Source organism: Daktulosphaira vitifoliae, unplaced genomic scaffold (assembly GCF_025091365.1).
Source record: "Daktulosphaira vitifoliae isolate Bord-2020 unplaced genomic scaffold, ASM2509136v1 Scaffold_3, whole genome shotgun sequence".
Taxonomy (NCBI): Eukaryota; Metazoa; Arthropoda; class Insecta; order Hemiptera; family Phylloxeridae; genus Daktulosphaira; species Daktulosphaira vitifoliae.
This window is the reverse complement of record NW_026099574.1, coordinates 12293288-12320098: the sequence shown is the minus strand read 5'-3', so window position 1 is coordinate 12320098 and position 26811 is coordinate 12293288. Positions and strand designations below refer to the sequence as shown.

General features: G+C 28.6%; 2 protein-coding genes and 1 long non-coding RNA gene across 5 annotated transcripts in view; 2 read left to right on the top strand and 1 right to left on the bottom strand.

Moving 5' to 3' along the window:
• The window catches only part of LOC126903162 (integrin alpha-PS2), a 40655-nt gene extending 20491 nt beyond the window's left edge, over positions 1 to 20164 (top strand). The window contains exons 3-20 of one of the 2 annotated variants that reach the window (XM_050681179.1): positions 89 to 210; positions 6741 to 6838; positions 11690 to 11807; positions 12715 to 12776; positions 12851 to 12899; positions 13347 to 13430; positions 14526 to 14701; positions 14766 to 14972; positions 15262 to 15367; positions 15522 to 15929; positions 16005 to 16153; positions 16212 to 16417; positions 16479 to 16725; positions 16869 to 17214; positions 17418 to 17509; positions 17586 to 19106; positions 19172 to 19408; positions 19542 to 20164. In XM_050681179.1, coding sequence (XP_050537136.1) covers positions 89 to 210; positions 6741 to 6838; positions 11690 to 11807; positions 12715 to 12776; positions 12851 to 12899; positions 13347 to 13430; positions 14526 to 14701; positions 14766 to 14972; positions 15262 to 15367; positions 15522 to 15929; positions 16005 to 16153; positions 16212 to 16417; positions 16479 to 16725; positions 16869 to 17214; positions 17418 to 17509; positions 17586 to 19106; positions 19172 to 19408; positions 19542 to 19649 — 4336 coding nt within the window. In that variant the 3' untranslated portion in view covers positions 19650 to 20164. The remainder of the gene's footprint in view (positions 1 to 88; positions 211 to 6740; positions 6839 to 11689; positions 11808 to 12714; positions 12777 to 12850; positions 12900 to 13346; positions 13431 to 14525; positions 14702 to 14765; positions 14973 to 15261; positions 15368 to 15521; positions 15930 to 16004; positions 16154 to 16211; positions 16418 to 16478; positions 16726 to 16868; positions 17215 to 17417; positions 17510 to 17585; positions 19107 to 19171; positions 19409 to 19541) is intronic. The other variant, XM_050681180.1, reaches the window with a different exon arrangement.
• Positions 20138 to 25212, bottom strand: LOC126903164 (epimerase family protein SDR39U1-like). 2 transcript variants are annotated; one of them, XM_050681181.1, is made up of 6 exons: positions 24986 to 25212; positions 24052 to 24164; positions 23785 to 23992; positions 22592 to 22738; positions 22323 to 22513; positions 20138 to 20502 (listed from the first exon to the last, which is right to left on the bottom strand). In XM_050681181.1, exons 1-6 carry the CDS (start codon positions 25086 to 25088, stop codon positions 20281 to 20283), a joined length of 984 nt encoding a protein of 327 aa, XP_050537138.1. In that variant the 5' UTR covers positions 25089 to 25212; the 3' UTR covers positions 20138 to 20280. The 2 variants fall into 2 exon arrangements, with proteins under 2 accessions (XP_050537138.1, XP_050537139.1); XM_050681182.1 differs by lacking the exon at positions 24986 to 25212 and adding an exon at positions 24309 to 24407.
• A 95-nt stretch (positions 25213 to 25307) lies between these two features.
• LOC126903166 (uncharacterized) lies at positions 25308 to 25917 on the top strand. Its single transcript, XR_007703436.1, has 2 exons — positions 25308 to 25531; positions 25717 to 25917. It is a non-coding gene; the product is annotated as an uncharacterized LOC126903166 (long non-coding RNA).
• The last annotated feature ends 894 nt before the right edge of the window (positions 25918 to 26811 follow it).

Sequence of the window (26811 nt, the reverse complement as noted above, 5' to 3'; positions counted from 1 at the left end):
TCGGAAATAACGAGCGTAACATTTTCGATTGAGTCGTTTTAATAATGTGCATTGCATGATTATACTTATTTGGATTTTTAAATTTTAGGTTACTAATAGGAGCTCCGGAGGCGCAAACCAATCAGCCCGGAGTTCAGAACGGCGGCGCTGTTTACAAGTGTAACATCGCAGAGGAAACGGACTGCAAGCAAATACCATTCGACACTACCGGTAAGAACTGAAAACCATGTACCCAATAGTACGTTGTGTATTATGCAGCTTGCACCGTGTAATTTACGACTCGTGTTCTTGGATTATGAAGACATCAGTATAATAGATTATTCAAAGTGCCGGTGTTATTTGGACGCTATCCCTTTTCGAAATTGCGCGTATAAATCTTTAGGCGGTACGACCGTGAGAGCGTCGGGGCTCGTTGGAAAATGTAATATGCGAGAAAGAAAAACTCTGTCGTCGTCGTGATCTTCTGTGTATGATTGAACAGATGGCTTCGGAATGCTCGCAACACGGCCGCGGGTCAGGCCGAAGTGAAATTTATTAATATGGAAGCTTGTCGCAAGACGATAGAGGCCGACGGCGACCGGTAATGTTAAAAGGCCGGAGAATCGACTTGAAAATAGAAATAAATATATAGAGTGATAGTCTGGTTTTACAGTCTCTGTAGCTCGTCAATCATGACAACTTAATGGATTTTACGAGCAAAAGAAAAAAATAATACATTTAATGTATTTGGCGAATTACTAAATTGAGTGCGTTTGCTTCTTGTTGGTAATTGATTTATGCAATTGTAAATAACGAGCATCAGTTACGAATCGTTGATCAGTTTCTTTTCGAATAAAACTCTTTTTCTTCGGCAAATTTAATCGTCTAAATCGCGAAACTGATTTAATTTAAATAAACAGTATCACCGTAAGAAGTAAATGCACATGTATTATATTCGCTCAACTAGTTTTTGTTTTTTCATGCGAAATTTCATTAATCTTTGTGGTGGTTTCTGATAATTCATTAGATTTTCAACTGGTATGATATGCTTAATATCGGGTAAACATTAGAATCATTAGTTAGCTTATGATAGATGACACCACAGACGTTCTCGCGGGTGGGAGTAGAACCCTCCATATTAATTTTCCTATTTTAAATGAAGAAGTTTTTTTTTTTTTTACTGGAAAACATGGAAACCTCTATCCATTATGAGACTTTTAAGGGAATTATTTACAGGCAGTCTGTAAATAAATTAATAATTTAAATCTCAAACTAAAAATAACAAATTGAAATCAAAACGGAAAAATATTTTTTGTCGAGTTGTCGAATTTTGGCGACGATTATTAATAATGTGGTATTTGTACGTGATTATATTCTTTAAAGTGATTTCTTCAATATATTTATTGTTTAATTGTTTTTAATAAAATGAGAATAATTTTCAAAGTATTGTTCGACTGCATGAATGTTTATAAAAACAATTGTGCGAGATTTCTCGTTAGTATAGTTTTATGACTAGTATTTCATGGCAGGAGCAAGAAATGAGGTTTACACGATATTAAACGTCTGGGATTTGTCTTAAATAATCTATAAAATTAAACTACATATTTGGGTTTAACATACACAAGTTTTGGAGTTGATTGATATAACCACGTGTTGATGAAATTACTTTTTATACATCTATTATCATATTTTTCTATTCGGATTGTTTTCTATTTAGTACCCTCGTTAAACTCTCCTGATCTTCAACGTCTTGAACCCGCCGTTAAGTTAAAAACGCATGGTCAAAGAGTAAACGGCAATGGGATGTAATGAGTATAATTATATTTACGGCCCATTTAAATACAGCGGTTTCGTGACTATTTTAATGCCGAGCTGAAGATCATCTCACGTACACCGGATTTTAATAAATTCAGTCACTGATTCTCAGGAGACTAACCGGCAAAAAACACAGGATCTGACTGAAATGTTTTGCTACTCGGCGGATCTTGATAAGATAGAAATATACACTGCAAGTCTGAAAGACAAATAATGTACTGTCGTCATCTGTATTCCGTTGTCGTGCGCCATTCACCAGTCGACGGTTTTAAAAAACAACAACCCGGTGTCGGGCATTAATATGCATACCGTTTACCCCCTTCAAACATAAATCTATAGCCACCGTGGTATCTGCGGAATATCTTGAAGCCCATTAAATTTTTCATATTTATGTATAAATGCAACTATTATATGCGTACAATGTAATTTTGGTAATGCGTCTTGCCTCAGTCGAGAGTTTCTATAAAAACAAATTACGGTCGAGTAGGACAATAGCAGCAGATAATGTGATGACATCGATATGATTTAATAATACGAAAGGACAAGATAACATAAATTCATATATCGCTGTGGATAAGTAGCGTTAACGACAAAGGTAAAATTTTAAATACGCGTTTAATAGGTTTTGGAAAATTTAATAGCACTCTTAATGATATTATAACGGCCATAGTGCAAATATCGTTTGTATAACGTTTGAATTAACTTATTATAATCCATTTACATTGTTAAGACTATGAAATTTATTTTTGCTCTAGAAATCATTTTCTGATCGTTCGAGTTCAATTGAAACTAGAGAATCAATAGAAACTTCACTTTTAATTGATTCGTTTTATGTTCATTAGTTCAAATGGGTTACTACTCAAAACGGTCATGCCGTTTATCTAGCCAACTCATCTCGTACGTTTTTATTTTATTTCCATACTTTACGTATGAAACATTTTTACAAATGATTCTGAATAGCTCTGAACTTGTAGTCGGCATACCCAAAGCATGAGAAAATGAATTTTTTTAATCGTCGGAGAATTTAAAGTAGCTTCTGGTTGTCTCAAGTAGTGTATTTAATGTCCACACAGATTAGACCGTAAAGTTATGTATGACAAAAATGTTATTCGTCCAACACATTGGAACAATAAAAAAGAATGAGCTAGCATATATATGTACATATAAACACAATACAAATATATACTCGGATATGTGCTGTACGTAAAACGGCACTGGCTTTAAGGCAAATACGGAACGGCATTCAACTGTCGTCCGATCGCCTTTCCGAACGTATATCAAGTAGAGTACGATTTTTTCTGTTTGCCAGTATTAGATTCCTTTTTTATTTTCGTATTCTTTTTTAATGTAAATTTCGCCGGTAGACGGAGTATATGGGGCAAAGGACAAGAAGAATAGCGTAGTAATAGTAAAAAAAAAAAAAATTTTCTGCAGACCGCCGCCTAAGGAAACTCGTTTCGGTGTCTTCTGCTTCTGTGCCGTGAACGGGTGACGTTTCAACCATAAGGTATAACATGTCCGTTTTATCGAAATGGCGGTGTGCAAAAAAAAAAAAAAATGCCTTTCAGACAAAAACACGAAAACGATTCTGGTGTGCTATACATCAAACACATACGAGACAAATTACAAATTTATTTCCACGGAATCGACCGGTATAACGCATTATTTAATGGTCTTGTATAATGTATTAAATGTTAAGTATCTCAGAATAGTTTTTTTTTTATAATGGATAGATCGACGTTTTTTTTTTATACTATACTGTGTGAATCATTTATAACTTTTGAATTAATGAGACTAATTTTTAACAATAGACCTATTTTATCGAAACAGAGCAAGACTTGTGATTGTGTTATTATTAAAAATATTAATTTTAATGGCAATTTTATAATTTTTGCTATGACTGAAAATCCAGTTTCAGAATATCGATACAAAAGCAATGAGAGTAACTTGAGTATAATTTCTTTAAATAGAATTGTTTATGCATTAAACTAAATTTACATCACAATCCACAATAGTTTATTGTATTTATAAGGTGCACACTACATTAATAAATAGTATGATGATCGTTTTTTAAATCGTGAACTACGGTTAAATTTTATTGTTTATACATAAACTCGTATGTTTAATGTGCGGAGTAAGATCACAATATAAATAGCTAGTCTCAAATAATAAAGTAGCATGAAATTATAGTTCAATGTACAGTTTCATATGATTATTATTTATTTTACCGTTTCTATTATTTTAATAGTCAAAGTCAATTGTGATTGATTTATTATTTTACAACTTGGTGAAAATTATTTTGTCGCAGAAAATCAAAAAGTAAAATAATAACTGATTTCATCTACCTACGAGTAAATTCTTAGTAGCGAAAAAATCTATCGTCAGTGTAGTACAATAAAAATCTTAGATTAATAGTAATTGTGACAAAAATAGATTCTCAAATGGATAATAAAAAAGGGGTTTAACCCTCAAAAATAATGTGGTGACTACCGTGTGAAATACCACAAAAGTACCCTGCACATTATAAAATTAATTTTCCAGGGTTACCCTATTTCATAGTTCTATTTCTTAGTCTCCTCTCACGTTGACAGCTGAAAATTGATGGTAGATTGTTTTTTTATTCGGGTAGATAACACATGGAGGATTACCATGAATGTGACAACTATTTTCTCTTATGATTTACAATAAAAATTTTTTTACTTTTCAGTATTATAATTTAAAAATTTATGATAAAGCAAAAAATAATTAACATTTTTGTTTTTATATTTTACACAAGAGAAATATGAACTTAAAATTTTTAAAGTAATTTGTAAATTGTTCTCATATTTATATTAATATAAATATTAAATAATAAATATTAAGCCGCCACATATTATAATGCGAATAAACGTATTGCCGAAAATTGTATAGCTATTTGTTTGATTTAGCTTGTTAAAATAGCATTAAAAAGTAGTAAATTATAGTAATACCATTTAGTAATGCGCGTGGAATTACACGGAATGCATTATAAATTAGAATTGACGTCTCGCGTGACAAGTTATAAGAATTGATAATATTCTGTTAATGATTTGACATGCAAATAAAATAAAATGTCTCTGCATACTGTATTACGTTTTGATCAACCTCGGGGTTGTGTTTCATGTGGTAAGAATTGTCAGGGTATCATATGCCGTGCCATATAAAACGACGTATGTGACAGTTTGTGTGATTACTTATAACTAGTTAAAATAATGGTTGGATAACCTCGAATGAAATTATAGGACTCATAGAAAACTAGAGGAATCGGAATAGAAAAAAAAAACACTTGTCGCCGCGCACGGTAACGGGCCTGTGGACGTATAACATTATCATCCGGATGCTTAGACGTTTCTAAGCAAACAAAACTTCTTTTTTTATTTATTCCGAGTACGTAATACTAGTTGTCCGGTTAAGGAAAAGCGCATTCTGAGAAGATAGAGTTTAATGTATAAATATAAATGTGTATAATGTCATATATGTTGACTTTGTGTGTGAACATCCACAAGTGGTTCGGATGCTGTTGCTGTTGAACTTGTATTTATCTAGTTAAGTTCTTTGGCGTTAAAAAAACATATAGACGAACGCTTGCATATTATGCTACGACAAGTAGTGCAGTACAGTCTCAAAGAGGGTAAATAGAAGGAAAGAGACAGAGAAATAAAGACTTGCCTATATTTAGGTATTGTTTTTTTTTTTCGATAGACCTTCACGCGAGTCCATATCTGACCTATTACTACTATATTTCTATAGTTACAGCATTCGATTATTAATTTTGTCGCCATATCAGTGGCTGGTTACAATAACTGACGAGTAGACTCGCAGAAGCGCGGGGGAAGTGAACAATATATAGTATAATATAGAAGCCTTATGACTATTCATCTATTGTTTAGCAAATTGTTATTGTTATAACTGGTGACCGTGTCAATGGCTCTTATAAGTCTTAACACCTATGACCCAGCAAAAAAAGTTACATGGAAAAGGTTGACCGTTTAAGTTCCGCTGTGCATATTTCGTTTTAGAGATTTATCATTGTACGGGCACACGATATCTTTGCGTGCTCATTGATACAGTCGGAAAATAGAATTTCTATTTCGGATTGTCATCGCACTTCCATTAAATAATACTAGATGTGAAATATCTCACCGTGTTAGCATAAAAACAGATCTACATTGGATAATACATTGCCAGTTATCTAGTGTTGTATGAAAAATTACCTGTGAATACATACGTACAACTCGTTAGTAAGCTGCAGCCAACTACATGGGAATTATCATCTAATCTTTGTTGCGCGTGGGTGCTGTATAAGAACCTATGATATCTATGAACAGACAACTTAGTGGGTTACGCATATTTTAAAGATTTCAATATGTGATTTCACAGTAAAAAACTAACATGAAAAAAAAAGAAACAAATAGAATGAAGTATAAATAATATACATTTATGTATATGGAATACGCGATAAAGCTAAATCAAGAATTATTTGCAATTCGCAAAATCTTTATTTTCAATCGAGGATCGATAAAAAAAGACATTTAATCTCGTTTTAATGTGTTCAAATGATACATTTAGTACCATTTAGTTTAAACGTTGTTCAAATTATTCGTCTTTATATATTTGTGATTACGGTTAAATTTTTTCAATAGCTTATGTGTTATTATTGTGGAAAATAATGTATAGTTTAACAAAATGCTTTCTATACAGACAGGATTAGTATGTAATATTAGTAATAACTAGAATTTTTTTATTCACGAGTTATATCAACGCTATTTGGTACCGCTGTACCAAATAGCAACATGTGCGAGTTATTGTCTTGTGAATTGACGTTGATAAAATAATGGTTAATTTTATCATAATTTTAAATTCATCGATTTGAATTTAGTTGATACTGTTGTGTAATTATTAATATCTACTTTTGTGTTATTTTATAGGACCTAATAGATTGAGCAATTCGAAAATAATCGATCAGAAATCAAATCAATGGTTTGGAGCCACTGTGAGCAGTTCTGGGGAAAATGGAGTAGTTTTGGTGAGTTCAATGGCTTAATTTTTTATTTATTATACTCGAGTAAGTTCTCAGATGGATTGTACAAAATACCGTGTGTTCAGATTAAACGTTTATTTCCAAACGATCCATTTTACTATTTTACTTTGATTAAGTCCAATTAAAATCTCCCAAACCAATTATAGAGCATATAGCCAGTCCGTTTGAACAAAGTAAACAGACTACAGTAATTGTTTAAGTACGTTAAGTGACTCATTTGAATATAACGCTACCTATTTTATTAGCGGTTATTTTTTTGTGTTCAACATTACAATTCATTTTACCAAACTTTGATGACAAGTACTTGATTATTTTTTTTTTTATAGTCGGGCCGTTGTATTAATGACAGTAGATTTGTACTAATGTATACTACGACTCAAAAAAGTGAGTCGTCGATGAAATATGTTTATTCATTGAACGGGGCTAATGAAGTATTAATATTCCACTAGCTGTAGGTATAAGTGATTTATTATTACGAAATTTGTCATGGGTTCAAAGGTTTTTTTTTACCCACCCCTAGTGGCTAGCGGCTACTACAATCAATCAACATGGACAATTTGTATCCGAACAATTTGTATTTTACTTCTTCAACACAATTGCGTTCGTAATTAAAAATCGTCTAATATATTTTTGTTCTTCAAGCTTATAGACATTTTTTGCAGCATTATTCCTCTGATACACCATAAGAAATACTTGCGTAATGTTTTTAATTAATATGCTTAATTACCTAAAAACTGTTCAAATCGCTTACTTATATTTGATAGCAGTCCAGTATACTGGAGGTGTATTTTTGTTCGCTGTGTTCAATTAAGTTTAAATTGTTATTACTTAATCGGTTTCTACCGCTGAAACCTACGCGTTTAATTTATGTTTAACTGAATGTACATATTTTTCGTTGATTAGGTATTTATTATCGTGTGAATCAAACAAATTCAGTATTAATTGTTTGTAGAAATATTTTAAAGATTTATTTATCTAATAAATCGGATATAAAATTAAAAACGATTAAGGGTTAAATTAATATAGTAAATGTTATAAAAAAAAGTTGAAAATTGTAATAATATCTCTTCAACAATTTAAAAATCGTCAATTAACTAGGATAATAAAATATAATTCCTCAATTATATTTAGGTTTAAAATATTACAATTCTATTTTTAAAACCTATATACATAAGCATTGCCTGAAAATTAAGATATTAATCTCTAATCGTTACCTAAAAAATTTAATATTTTTTTGATTGTAGTAAAGAAAGTAGAGCTACGATAAGAATTTGTATAGAAAAATTTTATTATGAATTAGAATACGAACTTTATTTTATTTATATTAATCATCAATTATTAATGAAATTTTAATCATTTAGCTCGATCATTTAATTTTAATTACTTTTCATTGAGATTTTTTCTTCGATAACATGCAAATTGATATTTAATTGCATTTACTGAGAAATCACTGTATAAGTATGATACCAATGCATGTTTTCTCACGCTACCTTCGTTTTAACGATTACACATAAAAATGTTTAGTTCAAGACAATATTCGAAATCACGTAATATTAAATAAATAAGATAAACCTAAATGTTAAAAAATATAATACAATAAATAATTAATTTGGGATTAATTCCATTATTAGAGCAATTATTTACACATATAGAGAAAAATGCTTGATGAGAATTTACTTGTTAATTATTATAATGAGATACAATAGGATACTGCATAAATATTTTTACTCCACAAATCTTACATAATATACTAACGTTTAAACATTTAAAATAACTGTTTATACTTTTAATTAATCATGAAAATTACAAACGTATCTATTTAATGCATAAAACGAGGTGGTTAGCTGATGAGCAATTGTATCAAATGAAAAACAATGCAATATAATAGATTACACTTGAATGTTAGACAACATATTATGTGTAGGACTGTGGTACACATAGCCAGCACGCTTCGATTTAATTATAGAAATTAAATACGAGCTGCGTTAATTCTTTTCCAATTGCTTTTGTTCTCTACCCATATAATATTCTTAATGGATCATTTCAATGTAGATAATATATAAAAGAAAGTAAAGGGCGCACGGGTGTGTAGTCACAGAGGTCTAAAGAATTTACAACAGCTTGGAAGCAATTTATACGACGCGTCTTGAACATACTGAAGCATCGATAATTTTCCACAGACTTGTATCTAGTACATGAATGTAATGCTTACACATTCTTAACACTCTTTTCGTATTATGTGTGAAGTAATTAATACTTACAACACCGGGTGGTATTAGATTCACACGTTTATGTACCTATTTCTCGACATTTAGTCTCAACGGTATTCACAACTTTGTAGGATATAAAGAACCTCTTGCCGCCTGTAATCGATATTTTATCACATTTTTCTATTGGTAGAATTATGATTATAAATCCAAAATTTTAATAGTTAGGAAGTTATCATTGGGTATTTTTAACTGGTAATCGAAACAACCGGATTAAAAGTAATTGTTTAATTTTGCATTGACGATTAAATGTTATTCTCATCCACAAAAAATAGCTGTTAAATATATAAAGTTGCAATAAAATGGAAAAGTAACAGTTGTATTAAAATTAAAATTAATTTGATTTTTTTAATTAGTCTATCATCTGACAATATACACAACCTATTAAATAAAAAGATGCAACTATTGGATTGGTCGAGGTTAAAATGGATTGTAAGGCGATCATGTCACACGCCTCGAGCTATTTGAGTAGACCTATCAATGTAATGTTTATAACGACATAAAAGGAAATGTTTTTTGTCTTTCCTCGTTGTATTCACTATTTACACGGCCCAAAGAAAAAATAACTAAGATAACTCGAGATTTATTCAAATAAATCAGAAAACCAATAAATATCAACAAACATAAGTTGATATTGCTGCATTCGCGCAAGATAGTGTGATCGAAGAAAAAAAATATCCCAAGAACGTCGTGATTGTCGTGCAAAAATATCTCTTGAAGTATAAGTTTTCAACTAAGATACATTATACGGGAGTCATTCTGTGACAAATTGCAGTAATAAATAACTTCAGGATTTCCATCTCCATCTTTTGATAGTCGTTTATGAGTATACTTTTCTGAATATATTTTATTTGAATTTTATAGAAATGAATCACGTAAACAAAAGTTATTTAAACGAAATCATTTTAAATTGATTTAAAATCAATTAGTATTTTAGTACTAAATTAGTACTTAAAATTAAATTGTACCGTCACTCGTAAAAAAATATGTTATAAAAAAGTTGAACAATCAAAACTATTTTTTTTAATACACTATCAAAGTTTTAATTATCAATTAGTGTGTTTATTTTTTAGTTATAATTGTGACAATGTCATAATATAAGAATAACACAAAATTTAAAATATTAGGATCACATATCGCACGAACTATATTAATTTAGACTTATATTTGTTTATTTCGTTTGATGGTTTTCTATTAATTCATCTTTATTCTGGATAATATTTTAGTATTTAAATAAAAAAAAATTTATCTAACTTCTGTTTTACTTCTGATCGAGTGACGCATGTAGCAAATTATCCAGTGTGGGCTTTAGAATGTGTAGATTAATATAATATTGAGATTCTTAAAACCGGAAAGGAAACACCCACACAGGTATAACATTATACAGAGATGCAGAATAAAAGGCACAGCTCCAAATTTGGAAATGTCTAACGGAAAACGAAATGCTTAAGTTACAACAATAATATAGACTCTCAACGGCCATGATCGTGACCGGTAAACGAGTACAACGTATTGGTTTTATTTGATCTCAGCCAGATGAAGTTAATCACTAATGTCAATCCTAAAATCAGAAGTTTTAGAAAATTAAGTGATCACTAATGTAGTTGTAGTCATAAAAGGAAAAGACAAGAGGTGAAAATGTAAAAATAAATTACTTACCGGTTAATAACTTAATCAAAGTTTGGGCCGCCTAGGAATTCTTTTTTTTATGCCCGACTGGAGTCATTGGACGCTAATATGTCTTACATGATAAAGGTTCTGTATGAATAAAGTGTTAATAATAGTTGTATAACTTATATTTATACAAATTGAATATATATAACTTTGAAAAGACTATTAAATTATAAGAAATTGAGTACTTAAAATCTTTGGAAATTTATTATGTATAATACCAAAATCACTTTACCCTTTGAGTAATTTTGAAAGTAAATATTAAATAAAAAAGTATAGAATTAATTAGTCCAGTTATGTGTATGCAATACAATATAGATGTTTATTGAACATATTTATTAGTTTTTTTTTTCATTTAAATATTTTTTTATGTAGATTAATCATCAAATTATCTTATTATACTAATATTAATAATTTTTATAACATCATTCGGTAATATTTATTCGCTAGTAGTACTCGGTAAAAGTTAATTACGTACCTCATGAAAAATGTTTTTTTTTTTACATGAAATAATAATAACTAAACAAGACCAAATTGAGATGGAATAGTATTTATTATAAATGGTCTCATTTTGTTCTCGTAACGATCAATTAATCAATGTCTCAAAATCTAAAAAGGCCTATCTGGCAGGAAAGAATATGTATAGTAATAATAATTTAACGGAACTAACATTGTTACATTATGCTCACTCATACATTGCAACATATTTGGTCTGAGATCTAATTTGTCCAGGATATAAGGCCAACTCGACTAAATGGAATCAAAACACGGCAATCATTATTTTTTTTTGTTATTAGTTTTATAAACGAAGATGTAGCGGCTAACTGTTTAATAAAACTAGCGCGGGAAGTAAAGATGAGTACACAATTAAAGGAAATTGCTTTATTTTTCGTTCCAGGCATGTGCACCAAGGTATGTGTACTATTCGAGTTCCGGAGCCAGGAAAGATCCCGTAGGAACGTGTTATACAACCAAAGACTTCAATAAATTCAATGAATATTCACCTTGTAGGACAAGTAAGTAAATATTTCGGGTTTAGATGCTCTAACTAAAATTATTGTTATTTCTTCAAAATGGAGTAGAATTTATACGAATTACAATGAATAAGTTTATATTTGTCAAGTCAGTTTTTAATTGTTATATTTATCCGAGCGTTGCACTTGACAGAAATTCCACACCATCAGCATGTAAGACATTTTATTTCCTACCTTATTTGGATGAAACTCGCTAACAATAATATTATTAAACATTAATGCGTCGCGCATACAAAATATTGTTTACATGTGATATGAAGTTAGAAAATAAAAATAAGTTATTGATTATATTCATATTTCAGATAAATAAAATTTATTTATCTAAATGATTATTGCAATAGTAATTTCTTGTTTAATACACTTAGTTGAATATGATTTAAATTAAATAATAATTAGAATAGTTTGGACTGAAAAAGATTCTGCTTTGATTCCTCACTTATTTTCTATAGTGATAGATGAAATTGCTAGAGAAATACAAGAAGAGGTACCGTGGTGCATGTTCTTCGTTGATGATATAGTGTTAATAGGAGAAAATGGGGAGGGTATTAATCAAAAGCTAGAGGTGTGAAGATCAGTTCTTTAAAGTGAGGGCTTAAGAATAAGTAGGAGTAATATAGAGTATATTGAGTACGAATTTGACAAAGAAGAACACGAAGTAAGTGAAATGAAAAGATCAGTGACAATAAGGAAGACGTTATAGGAGAGGTGGATGAGTGAAGTGACTAGAGAAGATATATAAGAGATTAGGATAATATAACATAAGAGGAAGTATAGATGTAGCGTCAATCGTGGATCACATGAGAGAAAATTGACTTTGATAAAATTGATATAATTTAATGTCTAAGTAAAATTAGTAAATAATATAACACGAATGTTTTTGTTTTTTCAGGGAATTGGGGTCAGCACAAACAGGGTTCTTGTCAAGCTGGTCTCGGGGCATCCGTTTCTAAGGTATGAAAATGGAAAACTGAAATCTTTAAAATAATTGGTATAAAAATAATATATTTTTGGGGGATTTGTTTTAGGATGGTCAACGCTTATTCATTGGTGCCGTGGGCAGCTGGTTCTGGCAAGGTTAGATAATTTTACAAGAGTTACGAAATATTATCATTCTTTAATTTAAATATTATTATAATAAATTTTTTATCTTAAAATTTTTACTAGCAATTTATGTCATTATTACTTTTATATCTACTTTTTTATGTATGTATATTTGTTTTTTATCTATGCCAGGTTAGAAAAGATGTGCCTCCTATGCATGCACTGTTATTTTCACAATTCGGCATGTAGTTTTATACGTTGCTTTTTGTCTGAATATGGGCTCATATCCATTATGACCGTTTCCGTATAAAGTATCTCCCTCTTGTGAATATGCCAATTTATCCTATGCATTATCTATTTATTTGTTATTGCGATTGTATATCATAAAACTTGGGCATGTTTATTCGTTTTTGGGGCTTTACATGTTTAGTATATAAATTTTTATTTGTAAAACATTATGTTTTTAATGTTCTTTAACAGGACAATTATACTCAGTCGACTCGAATGCTCGGCTGCCGTTTACACCAACAATAGAGATGTTTGTATTCAACGATCTTGGCCAAGGTAAACTTGCATTTGGAAATGAAAATGAACCAAAAAATTTCCACAGAAAATCGAATATGATAATAACATTTTTAACACTGGACTTGAGACCATTATCCAATTTTTAATAATTTATTTCAAATTAATAACTGGTTGTCTTAACATTATTGCAAGTAGAGAATTCATGGGTGTTATAAATTTTCATTTGTAAGAAATTGTACACCATTAGGTGAAAAACATAGTAGATTATTTACCTTAAAGAATTATCATATGAACAACATAAAATGACACCTATGGATTAGTTACAAATATGAAATTGTTTTGACAATACTTAACGGTTTCAAGTCCTTTTATTTGAATAGCATGATTTATACTTGGGTGATAGTCCAAAATTTTTTGTTACTTAATGAATGAATGCTAGGAAATTGACTTCAGTTTGCTTTGCTTTTCTTAGCTCTTAGTAATTATTGCTAGTTGATTGTGTTTGTATGTTTGCTTTAATATTCATATCTTCTAATCTGTTTTTATAGTGATGTTTAATTATTAATTTACAATCTTTCAGAGAACAAGACGATAATAGTTAATAATAGATAGACTAGTTAGTTTCTAATGTTACACCTCACTGTATTGCACATCTATAACTTGTATAGGATGTTTCTGGCACGTAAAAACGTCATGTGCATACTATTTTCTTCAAACTAGAAAATTGAGTATGGAAAGAGAAGAGATAATAAAAAAGACGTTAAGTCCGGCGCAGGGCTTAAAACGAACATTCTATAAATGGGTTGCAGTCGTCATAGAGACAGGTGTACGGCCCTTAACATATGTTCATTAACAACACGTGCGCAACCAACGACAGTATCCGTGATCCGTCGTGCATTCGAAACATCCTGTACCAAAAATATACATTAATATTACTACAGATAAAACGAAGATTTAATAAGACTCATGTATTAGGGATAACATTTACTAAATTTCTTTTTTTGAAGGTGGATTATATTTCTAAAAGAGAGAGTTTAACTTCAATTTTAACTTTTACTAAACTTGGATTAAGGAATAATATTATAACTATACTGCGTAAACAAAATTAAATAAATTATAAATAATTTACTATAGGTCAAATTTATGTTCAAAACGTGTACAGTCGTCCTGATGTCATTTTTTCAAACGAAGGTCCACCGACTGACGATGATTCGTATCTCGGCTACTCAGTTGCAACAGGAAACTTTGGATTTAACTCTGAATCCGGTACTGCAGTTGGTGTTCCTAGAGGAGCCGGCCTCTTGGGAAAAGTAAATTTTGTTTATTTGAAAATGTTTTATTCTGCATTGTTAATACAATTTATTATTTATTTAGGTTGTTCTATATAATACAAACCTAACCAATCTCTATAACATCACTGGCGATCAGATGGGTTCTTACTTTGGTTACTCTATTTGTGTATCCGACGTAGATGGTGATGGTGGTGATGACATTATTGTTGGAGCTCCACTGTACAGTGAATATATGAAAAACGACGGGTCCTATGAAACTGGCCGAGTGTACGTGTACTTAAAGCGTGAGGTAAAAAAAAATAAATAACTATTTACTTAGGTCACAACTCAACCCACACAAAATGTTCTCATTTTATAATTTATTTAAATAATTTTTTTTTCTTTCCCTTATAAACGGATTCATGTAAACTTCAAACAATAAACTTCCTTTAGACACTTTACATGAAGTAAAAACAATGACTCGCTTAAACTAAGTTTTGACTTTAAATACTTATTTACGTTGTATTAACAATAGTTTAAATTGATTATTTATGATCTTTTTACGTTAGTGATTTTATAAATATAATTTTTACTAATAGGGTTACAGATTCTATGAAAGAAATACCAGAATGGGTATTAACTCAAAATCACGTTTTGGATTGGCTCTTACAACGTTAGGAGACATCAATAGAGATGGCTACGGTGGTAAGTAATTTTTTAAAAAAAACAAATATCTATTATGATTTATTAAAACAAACAAATAAATTATTTTATAAAAAAAAGAGCTTAAACTGACTTTAAGAACTTTTAATTATAAGATGTTTCACATTATAAGTAACAATTTTACTTAATATTACAGATTTTGCTGTCGGGGCTCCATATGATGGTCTCAATGAACTTGGTGCAGTATATATTTACCATGGAACTAGAAATGGTGTTCGAGAAAAGTATTCGCAAGTGATCAAATCTGAAGACGTATATTACGGACGAACTGTGTCTACATTCGGGTTTTCTTTAGCCGGTGGTATGGACTTGGATAACAATGAGTATCCCGACTTGATAATCGGTGCTTATGAATCAGATACAGTATTCTATATGAAATCACGACCAGTAGTTCAAATGTCCAATACGATCGAATTTCAATCTCCCTCAAAACAAATTTCATTGGAAGATAGAGGTTGTTTGACTAAAGATGGAAGTTCGGTACCTTGCCTTTACTTAAAATCTTGTTTAAAGTACACTGGATTAGGAGTAGATGAACAATTGAGTGAGAACAATAAATAATACTTTCAACAAGATTTTGAATTAGAATAAAATCTAACTTCTTATTTGATTTTACTAGACATCGAATATCAAATTATTTTGGATTCAAAAAAATCAAAAGCACCAAGAATGTTTGTGAATGGCGAAGAAAGCATTTTTATGTACAATCGTAGTTTGACTTTGAATAAAAACACGATTGAATGCCCTAAAGTTTTAGTATTCTTAAAGGTAAATATAAATATCGAATAAGTAGTTTGAATTTTTTACATTTTTTTTTTCATTGCAGAATAATATAAGAGATAAGCTAACACCATTAGAAGCTGAATTGAGATATAGAATTATTGAAGATACTAGAAAGTTCACTACAACCCTACCGCCAGTTTTAGATCTCGAAAATGAGCTTTACGCTGTTTCTAGAGATTCTATTATGATACAAAAGAATTGTGGAGATGATAATATTTGTATACCTGATCTTCGTTTAATAGCTAAATCGTAAGAAATAAAATTTTTAACTATAATGTTTTTTTTATTATTAAAAATTTGATTTTTATAGTAACGTGGAGACCTTTTTACTTGGGTCTACTGAGAAAATAAAAATTGATGTGATAGTTCAAAATGAAGGCGAAGATTCGTTTGAGACTACGTATCATATGACCATACCTCAAGGTATAAATTACGTTAAGGTAGAAAGGATGAGTGACAATGACAATGATATACCTGTTCAATGTTCAGCCCCGTCAGTTTCGACAAATCATACGTTGTTGTGCGATATCGGAAATCCACTACCACGATCGAGATATGTTAGTAACTAAAAAATTATTCACATAAAAACAAATATTTATGATGTACTTTCTCGAATAACTATGAATAATTCAATTATTCGTTTTATCCATATCTTAGATATTACTCAAATATTTACTCATTTAATTTTATGTGATTTAAGGTCCAATTTAGAGTTATTTTGGAACCGTATCAGACAGCTGAGGGTAAAGCCAGGTATGATTTCTTCATTGCTGTTAACAGTACTAATCCAGAAAATTCCATATCTATGTCTGACAACGCAATCCATTTGGGCGTGCCCCTTTGGGTAGAGACTGATTTGATAATTGAAGGAACTTCAAAACCTGAAGATGTTCATTACAATACTACATCAGAAGATGTTATAGACATAAAAGAAGAAAAACAAATTGGACCACAAGTAGTCCACTTATACGGAATTCGGAACAAAGGACCTTCAGATATACTAGAAGCTGAGGCTTATATTGATTGGCCATTATATACATTAAATGGTAATTTACGTTGAATTGATTGCAAAAATAAATTTTTTATTTCTTTAAAAAATTATAATATAATTATGTATTTAAATATCCGATGCCGAAAAATACAATTTCTAGCTCGTAGACTACATAAAAAAATCTTTCAATATTTAATTAAAACTTACATACACTTATAATAATTTATGTTTATTTATTAACAATAGTTATGTTTTTAGGTGAACCATTGTTGTATCTTTTGGAAATGCCAGAAACAATAGGCCCAGTAAAATGTCAAGCCATGGAACCAATTAATCCGTTAAAAATTAGTGTTAGTATTATACAATTTTTATTGTATTCTTCATTTTTTTGAAAACGTTTTGTAAGTAAATTGTGGTTTGCAATAGGTCGATCGTATGAGAAAATCTTACTTTGAATCAAGTGGTTTAATATCTAGTGGAGCACCTGGTACTACTACTTACACAGGTCAAAGTTCTAGTTCAAGTTCAAGCACAGTTTTCGGTTCAAGTTCAAATTCTATTTCGAGCTCAGACTCCATTATAGTAAAATCATTTTCAGAATTAACCGAAGAAGAAAGGAAACGTTTGGTTGAGTTACAAAAAAAAGACGAAGAAGCAGCAGAAGCTGAAAATGGCGAAGGATCTTATGTACAAAACACTAGGTTCCATAATTTAGAATCACAAGGTGGTGTAACGCATGTTGAAGGTCAAAAGATTAGTGGAAGTTCTACAGTTAATGTAAATCGAGGTTCTAGTTTTAATGCGGGTAGCCCGACCCTTGATTTTGGCCGAAATTCACACGAATCTAGTGGTGCTTCTGTTAATACACAAACCTTACAACAAAGCGGTTTTAGTTCGCAACCTGGTGCATCACAGAGTAGTAGCAGCGAAGTATCGCGTTTTTCATCCAGTGGCAAAGTAAACGGTAATTCACAAGTATATGGGGCTTATGGAGAGGCACATTTTGATGAATCATCGGGATCTTTGGCGTCTGGATCTTCATCATCTCGCTTTGAATCAGGAACACAATTACATGGCTCGTTAGGTGGTTATAATCAAGGACTGACTGACAGCAAGACTTGGGAAACATCAAGGTCAAGCTTAAATTCAGCTAATATAGGATCGAATCGGGCAAGTGCAAACCAAAATAGTTACAATAAAGAGGTGTCAGCTGGTAAAAATTGGGAGGCTTCTTCTAGCGCTTCTCAAGGTAATTGGAACGAAGGCAGTCGCTGGGGAGTAGGTGGTAGAAATAATTATTCGAGCTTCCAGGAAACAGAGAAAAGTCATATTATTAACACCACATGGGACAGTGCTTCATTACCGTCAAGGACTTACATAAAAGATCAATGGAGAACTAATAATGATGGTCACATAAGAAATGGCAGTTTAGTTCGTGTTGAGAATGGAGTCTTAGATTATAACGATGCTTTAAGAAAGATTAATAATGGTAACAGTTTTTCCAACGTAGTTACTAGCATACCAGGAGATGACAGCGATTTATCGTTGACTTTAAGTGGCGTTAATGAACATCAAAACAGTGGATTTAAACAATCAAAAATAGACGAAAGTGAGACTGTTCAAAGGTATAGAACCGTTGATGGCAAACTGTATAAAGTAAATAACGTAGATGATTGGCATTCGTTGACATCAAAAGACACATCGACTCAAGTGTACGAAGCCCAAAATTATTATCCACAAAATTATAGAAAACCAACAAATAATAATGGACAAGATGTAGAAGGAAAATTTAAATTGTATACAAAGTTCAAAAGAAATGTAGAAAAAGCAAAGAAATGTGGACCAACTAAATGTGTGACGGTCAAATGTACTATTGGCCCATTATCGAAAGATCAAGAGGTTTGGTTATCGTTTAGATCTAGAGCTTGGATTAGTACCTTAAAAAAAGTAAATAAATTAAAATTATATTTTTTTATTATTTACATTAAATCTTTTTTTCGGCTGTTTTAAAGGTAGCGCCTAATAGACAAGTAAAATTGAGTTCAAAGATATCATCACAAGTCACTAAACTTCCATACATAGGGAAACCAGATAATAAATTAGCCCAGGTTAGAAGCCATGAAGTGTTCACTAATGTCATTCCGATTGATCTCGGTGGCAAACCAGAAATTATCCCATTGTGGATTGTTGTTTTAGCAGCCGTTGTTGGAACTGCAATATTGTTGTTATTAGTGTTCCTGCTTTATAAGGCAAGTTTATTTCATATACTTTAAATGGCTTATTTAGTTTAATAAATAATTGTATACGACCATTTTGCTTTAAATTAATAAATCTAGAGTACTAGATAAACTGTTATTAATAAAAAAAAATGTTTTATTTTAGTGTGGTTTCTTTAAACGAAATCGACCATCAAATGCTCCAGAAAAACAACCACTTACTCATAGAAATGGACAATCTGAACTTTACCAAACTGGTGATGAAGCTCTATAAATTATTTAATTATACTCAACATTAATTCAATTCAAATCGAATTATTAATTGCCATATTAAACCACCTAACTATTATTAATTTGTTATAATTTATTTGTAAATATTTAAAATTATTATTTATAATATGGTTTATCTTATATGTATATAATAAGTATGTTTGTTTTCGTTTCATTGAAAAATTGTAAATTATAGTTTTAATGTATATTAAATTATAAAAAAAAAAATTAACTGTACTTAGAAAAAAAATTGTTTTATAGACAAATGATTAATAAATTGTTTTAAATTTAACGCTCTAGTCTAAAAGTAAGTATTAATGCTATGAGAATTTACAGTTTTAATTAACATTCAGATAAAATATTAGTACTTAATCTTGAAGATATGAAATTAGAATGCTTATGACATTTAAAGTATTTTTAACATTTCAATAACGACTGATAATTATTGTTTTTATATATATATATATATATAAATAAAATAAAATAAACAAATGTAAATAAAAATAATATATTACAGTATTAATTTATTACATGTATTATAATCACACAACAAATTCAAATGAAATGAATCTCAGACTAGTAAAAAAACATTATCATAATTTACTCATAGTAGTGAAGTTAATTAAAGAGCTAAATTATTCATTGACAATTTGCTTCATTGCTTTATCTATAGTATCATAATCAAATTTAAACCCCATTTCTAGTGATTTCTTTGGTTTAACATTTTGACCATCAAGAACCATAGTTGCTCTTTCTGGTCCATATGCTAAATTAAATAGAATTCCAGGAAGTTTAAAAAAAGCTGGTCGATTCAATGCTTTAGCAAAACTTTGGGTGAATTCAGAGTTGGTAATTGTCTAAAACATTCATAGTAATCATTTAAAGTAATTATTAACAAATATATTTACAATATAAATTATTAAATAATTATAAACTAAATATAAATTATAATGAACAATTTTTATATCTTGATATAATTATAATGTTTTTGATATTAATAAAAAATAAATATGTATAATAAAAAACACTGTTGAAGTTACCAAATTTTAAGAAAGAATACATTTTTTCTTAAATTGTCTTATAACTCACAACATATTCATGTTATTCACACTATTACATAATGTCATCTAAATGCAAATATTATGAAAATTTATGATTTTTTCATGATGAATTTTCATATATCAATGACAACACAAAATTACAGCTTTAGTATGATTCGCAAATTAGTTATATTCCAATTAATAAATAGATTTTAATAAAGAACTGGGGGTTATAAAAAAAATAGCTAGATTTAATGAGTATAACGAAAACATAATCTCAAAAATAGTCAAAGAAAAAGATTTAATGAAAAAATGAGGGCAGTTAGTACACTCACTAGCGTGGGGGAATAAAATGTAATTAGATTACTCATTTTATATTATTGGAGAATTTCAAATGAAATGGTTAGAATTTTCAAGAATTTTGATATTACTGTAGTAACTTCTAAAAGTAATAATTTAAGAGATTTTTTAGGTAACCCTAAGGATAAAGTAGAAGACTGGAGAAATTGGGCAGTTCGCTATGCGCAATGAATAATGCAGAAACTCAAAAAATTGATTTAGAGATTATAAGGTATTTAAATTTAAGTTTTACTCTTCTTATAATAACTTTCATAGAAACATTGACAATTTGAATTGAATCAGAATTAAACTAAAAAAATTTATATACATATAGGGTGTAATCGAAGAGTAATTTTTATTTTCGTTATCCTGAAATGTAAGAAAAAGTGAGTTACTTCCTTATTTGTTGCACATTTCAAGTTATAAAATATAATATGAAAGTTGTAATAAATGTTACATAGCACAAATAAAAGAAATATAAGGGTCAGATTTAAAGAACAATTAAGAAACATTAAAAATTAAAAAGTTGATAAATCTCTTGTAGCTGTATAATTAATGACATATAATCACTCCATTAAAATCATAAAACTAATTAAAAACGTTCATAAGTACAAAGAACTTAATAGAAAAGAGGCTATAGAAATATTTTAAAAAAATTAGAATAAATTAATTAATTGGCCTATTGAAAAATTATTAAACTTATGTAATCTAGCAAAATGTGATATTTTTCAGTTATTGTCAATGTGTGTTTAGTGTTGATAATGGTAACAATATCCCTGAAATATATATCCGAAATTTTTTAATAATTTTTTTTAAAGCTATTTAAGTTAAATATTTTTTAATTTAAATTAAAATTTTTAATATAATTTTAATTTTAAATAATTAGCCCCAAGTTATCAATTATTATTATAAAAACCCATAGTTTGACAAAAATCACCATAAAATGTTTTTTTTCCAAAGAAATTTTAAACTAATTTTCTAGTTTAAAGTTAATGCTAACTTTTTCATTAATTAGTATAATAATAAATTTATAAAACATTTTGATCTCTCAGCATTTAAAGTGATCTTTAAGTAAGTTTTAAATAATTTATGTAATATGGTTTTTTACCGAAAAATAATTTTCATTTATACCAAGAACATTTTAATACCTAATAAAGTCCACAGCAGGAAGATAGCGTGCACCTTAAATTTATAAAGAAAATATTGCATGACATCTACCCACTATCTACCCAACTATTAATAAACAACTAATATTTTTATATATACTGATATTTCTTCAAATTATTTAATTTCTTTACCTGAGGAGCAACACCATTTAGTACTCCATTAATTGTATTATTTTCAATACTAAAAATAACTAAACGACAAATATCATTTATATGAATCCAAGGTAAGTATTGTTTTCCACTTCCAATTTCACTTCCAAGACCAAAAAGGAAAGATGGATACAATTGCTTTACTAAACCACCACTTTTTCCTAGTATAACTCCTAAAATATAAAACACTATTAGTGAGTTTAGAACAATAAATTAGAATTCAGAATAGTTTCATGTTACAATAGTAGTACCTGATCTTATGGCAATGGATCGCACAGAATCTAAATTTACTTTGGCACTTTTTTCTATGCCAATAACTAATTTTGAGAAGTAATCAAATTCTTTTATAGGATGATAATTTTCATCATAGACACTAGTACTGGATGGTGGATAAATTCCTATAAAAAACAACACTTTTAAATAAAAAAATACAATAAACAGAATAAATAATATCCACTTCATATACTTTAAGTCAAATTATTTATCGATAGTAACTATTTTGTTTCAATTTTAGTTATTGATAACCAACATTTTTGTTAATTGCAAAAAATTATTTTTGTGGTAGAATTCATACCAGGTCAGGTTAAAAAAAAAACAGTATATCAATTGATTTAAAATTTATATACTAGCAGGGTTGGACCCAGTAGTAAAATCTAGTAAAAAACCCACTTGTAAAAAAAGCATTTTTTGCAATGTTTCTTTTTAATTAACAAATAGAACATCAAAATTAACACATCAAATTTTAGAGAAATAAATTTTATATTTTATGAAGAATTAACAAAAGACAGTTTAGTGTATTATTAATAAGAACAAAAATATTTATCATTTGAACAACAAATTTGATAAATTAACTGTTTGGTGTATTAAATAATAATAAAAATAATCAATATAGGGTTCTGCTATACAAAATTCTCTTCTTACAAACATATGATTGGTTGTACAATAATTTACCAAAAACTAAGAAATACTAATAATTTAAATTAATTTCATTAACAAAATTATTTAACTAGTTCAAAACCTACAACGAGTAAAAAGATGCTAGTAATTTGTTATGAACTTACCAGCAAAGTAAAAAAGAAAAAAATTATAGAACTAAAATATTTTATTATTATTAATTAATCACTTAAATCTCCTAAACCTACATTCCAGCTATTTGGGTTTGGTTCTACCGTACAATGATTTGACAGGTTTTTCACCGGCTATGTGACACAACCTCACTGGCTGAGGAAACCGATAAGTATGTGAAACTGTTAAAGTTACATCAGCACTAAGGTGGCAAATGAATGTTTTTAAATGGGTTATAGTTGATAGGTCTCTCAATAATAAGAACTGTATGATAAATAAAAAATTTTGATTAAAAAGGTAATTAAGTTTTCCACATCTCTATAAAAATCCTATACCATTGTTCATAATAAAAATAAAATAAACTTTAATTGAAACTTACCTACCCCTGAAAATACAATAAATGCTTTAGGTTTCTCTACAGTCTGTTGAATAGCATTTACAATAAATTTATTTGTATTAATTCTACTATTCCATAATTCTTTTTTAAAATTTTCGTTCCACATTTTAAATGGGTTCATTATAGGTTCTCCAGCCGTGTTGATAACTGCAATTGTACCACTTGGTAAACCTTTTTCAATTAAATCATCCTGAAAAAATTATTTTTTTAATTAAAAGCTATATATTAATAAATTATTTGATATATTACCCAAGAAAGAGTTTTGTCACTATTTTTTTTATTCCTTGAAAGAATAATTACATCATAATTATTCTCAATCAAAAATGTTTTTAAACGTTGTCCAGTAAACCCTGTTCCACCACCTACAAAACCATTTATTTTTAAAATTAATTATTTTAATTTCTATAGAAAGTAACCATATTATTATTTATATGAGGATAAAATGTAAATGTTAATGAAATAAAAATTTAGTTTACTCTCTAAATTTTGCATATTTTAATACATACATAATGATTCATTTATCATGAATCACTAAATTAATCAAAAAATAAAAGTAAAATAAAACATTTTTTTTTAGATATTTTCCTTAATCTGTCAATAATTAAGAATATATCATTAACATTTTATAGTGATGGCAAGAGCTGAAGTGTGAGTGTTATTTTTTTTATCACTAGTTATTTTTCAGTTGCATTCTTTTTTGTGCCAAGGTATAAAAATGACAAACATTTTCAGACCAGTCATTTTCTTAATTTATTATCTATTAAATGAACTAGTTACATATTTTGCCATTTGAAAAAATAAAGTAACACTCTTATATAGGATGAATATAATAAACACTTTATAACTAATTAATTAAGAAAAATATATCACTTAATAAATAAAAAATAAAATGTATTTAAATTTTTCGATTAAGTGGTCTACAATAAAATAATCACTCTATACATTAGAAATAATAAATTAGCAATTTAGTTCTTAAATCAATAGTTGTATATTATTATTGTGTATAATATACATACAATTTATACTTTCTAAATACTTTAAAGAGTACCACAAATATTTTTGTTAACCTATAATTAAAATTTACTTAAAAGTAATTTTTTTCAATAAAATTAAATTTTTTAATTATATTTAATAGGGGAATAAAAATGCACCTAATAAGTTTATATATAGTTTAGTTTCATACCAACTAGAATTTTTCCTTTACTAGATACTGCATAATGCCTCTTAATTAAAGAGTCGCAATTTAAAGCTTTTTGATTTCTTACAAAAGAAAATATCTTTAACATTTTCAATATTTTTAAGGGGTAAGAAAATTATCTTAGATTTAGTAAATAATGATTTATAAATTTAGATTCATTTATAATTTATGTGGATGTTTATACAACAAATTCAAATTAGACATCGTGTATTTATTACCATAACTGAATCATTTCTTTTGAACTAATTGATGTTCAAAATTTGATTTGAGATAAGTATGCAGTGTTAAAATACTGAGGTAAATTCATTCAAGTTACCAATAACTGGTTATCTACTCATCACTGAAAATAATTTTTCCATGAAATTAATATGTTATTATACTGACATAACCTCAATATAGATCTCTGTTTTCTTCGCTAGGCTACGTCTTCGTAGCGTCCATTATTCGACGTCAATTCATGGCGTCGGTCACAATTTCTCAAACTCTTGAACTGAATTGGAGTATCTTCTCCGGACCTCGTTTCAAATTTTGGTAATTACATTTAATTATTTTACTTTGGATTTTTAATTCATTATTACACAACAACTTGTATGTTATTTATATTTAATTATTAACTTATTATCATTTTTACATGATTTTTCGAGTTTGACCATGTGAATTTTCGTAGATTTCCTATATTTGAAATTTTTATATTGCATTATTTTTTTTAATTATAGATTTCGTAGCCTAGTAATGCGGGCTAAGTGGCGTAAGAAGCGTATGCGTAGGTTGAAGCGCAAAAGGAGGAAGATGCGTGCAAGGTCCAAGTAAACCTCGTGCCTTGATCCTGACATATTGTCGTGTTTGGTAAAAATACAATGATGTTGTAACTATTTTCTATTGATATAATTAAAATCTACTTTATACCACATCAAAAACGTTTAAATTTTTTAATCTAAATTATAATCCTAAATTCTAATTTACCTTAATCTATATGTATTATTTTAAGGTTAAATTTTTTTCAATATGTAAATATGTTGAATAATGTATTATTATTTTAACTGATAACTTGTAAAGTTCTTTTAAAGAGTCAAAAGTTATGTTTTTATTACTGGTTGAAAATTTTAACCTAGTTAAAATTTTTGTTTACGTAATTCAAATTTCATGTGCTATATCATTACTGATGTGACATAGAAAATGTGAACATTTTAAAGATGTTCGGTGTTCAAAATAAATTTAAAACTTGCCTATTATTGTAGTTGTATAGGTCATTTTAGGAACTTAGTATATTGATTGAACATCAAATTATTTCTGTTAATCTCATTAATTTCTATAAGTCAATGAATGACTTAGAAATTGTTAAAGAATGATCTTATGCAATTTATAGGGATGAAAATCGAGTATTTAAAGTTGTAATTTAAATATTTCAACTTTTGGCAGTTAAAAAAAAATATTTATTTAAATTATTAAGAAAGAAATTTTAGAAATGTCATAGAATACATTTGTAGTTATATTTAATTTAATTATATAGCAGACATGTATCAATATTTTTCACATATATTATGTGAATTTATCTCAAGTTATAAAATGGAATATTTTGAACAATTTTCCTCATATCAAGAATATATATCCAAAAAATATTGATTAAAGGCTCTACTTTATATTTTTTAAATTTTGTTATTAAATATATATATTCAAAAATACACTGTTAATGTTTAAGTGTAACTGAACTACTGTATTTATTGAATGGTGGTAAGTATACTCTAATTAAGACAATTAACTAATTAAATGTAACTTAGTAAAAAAAATTAAATAAAGTCTCGAAACTTCAT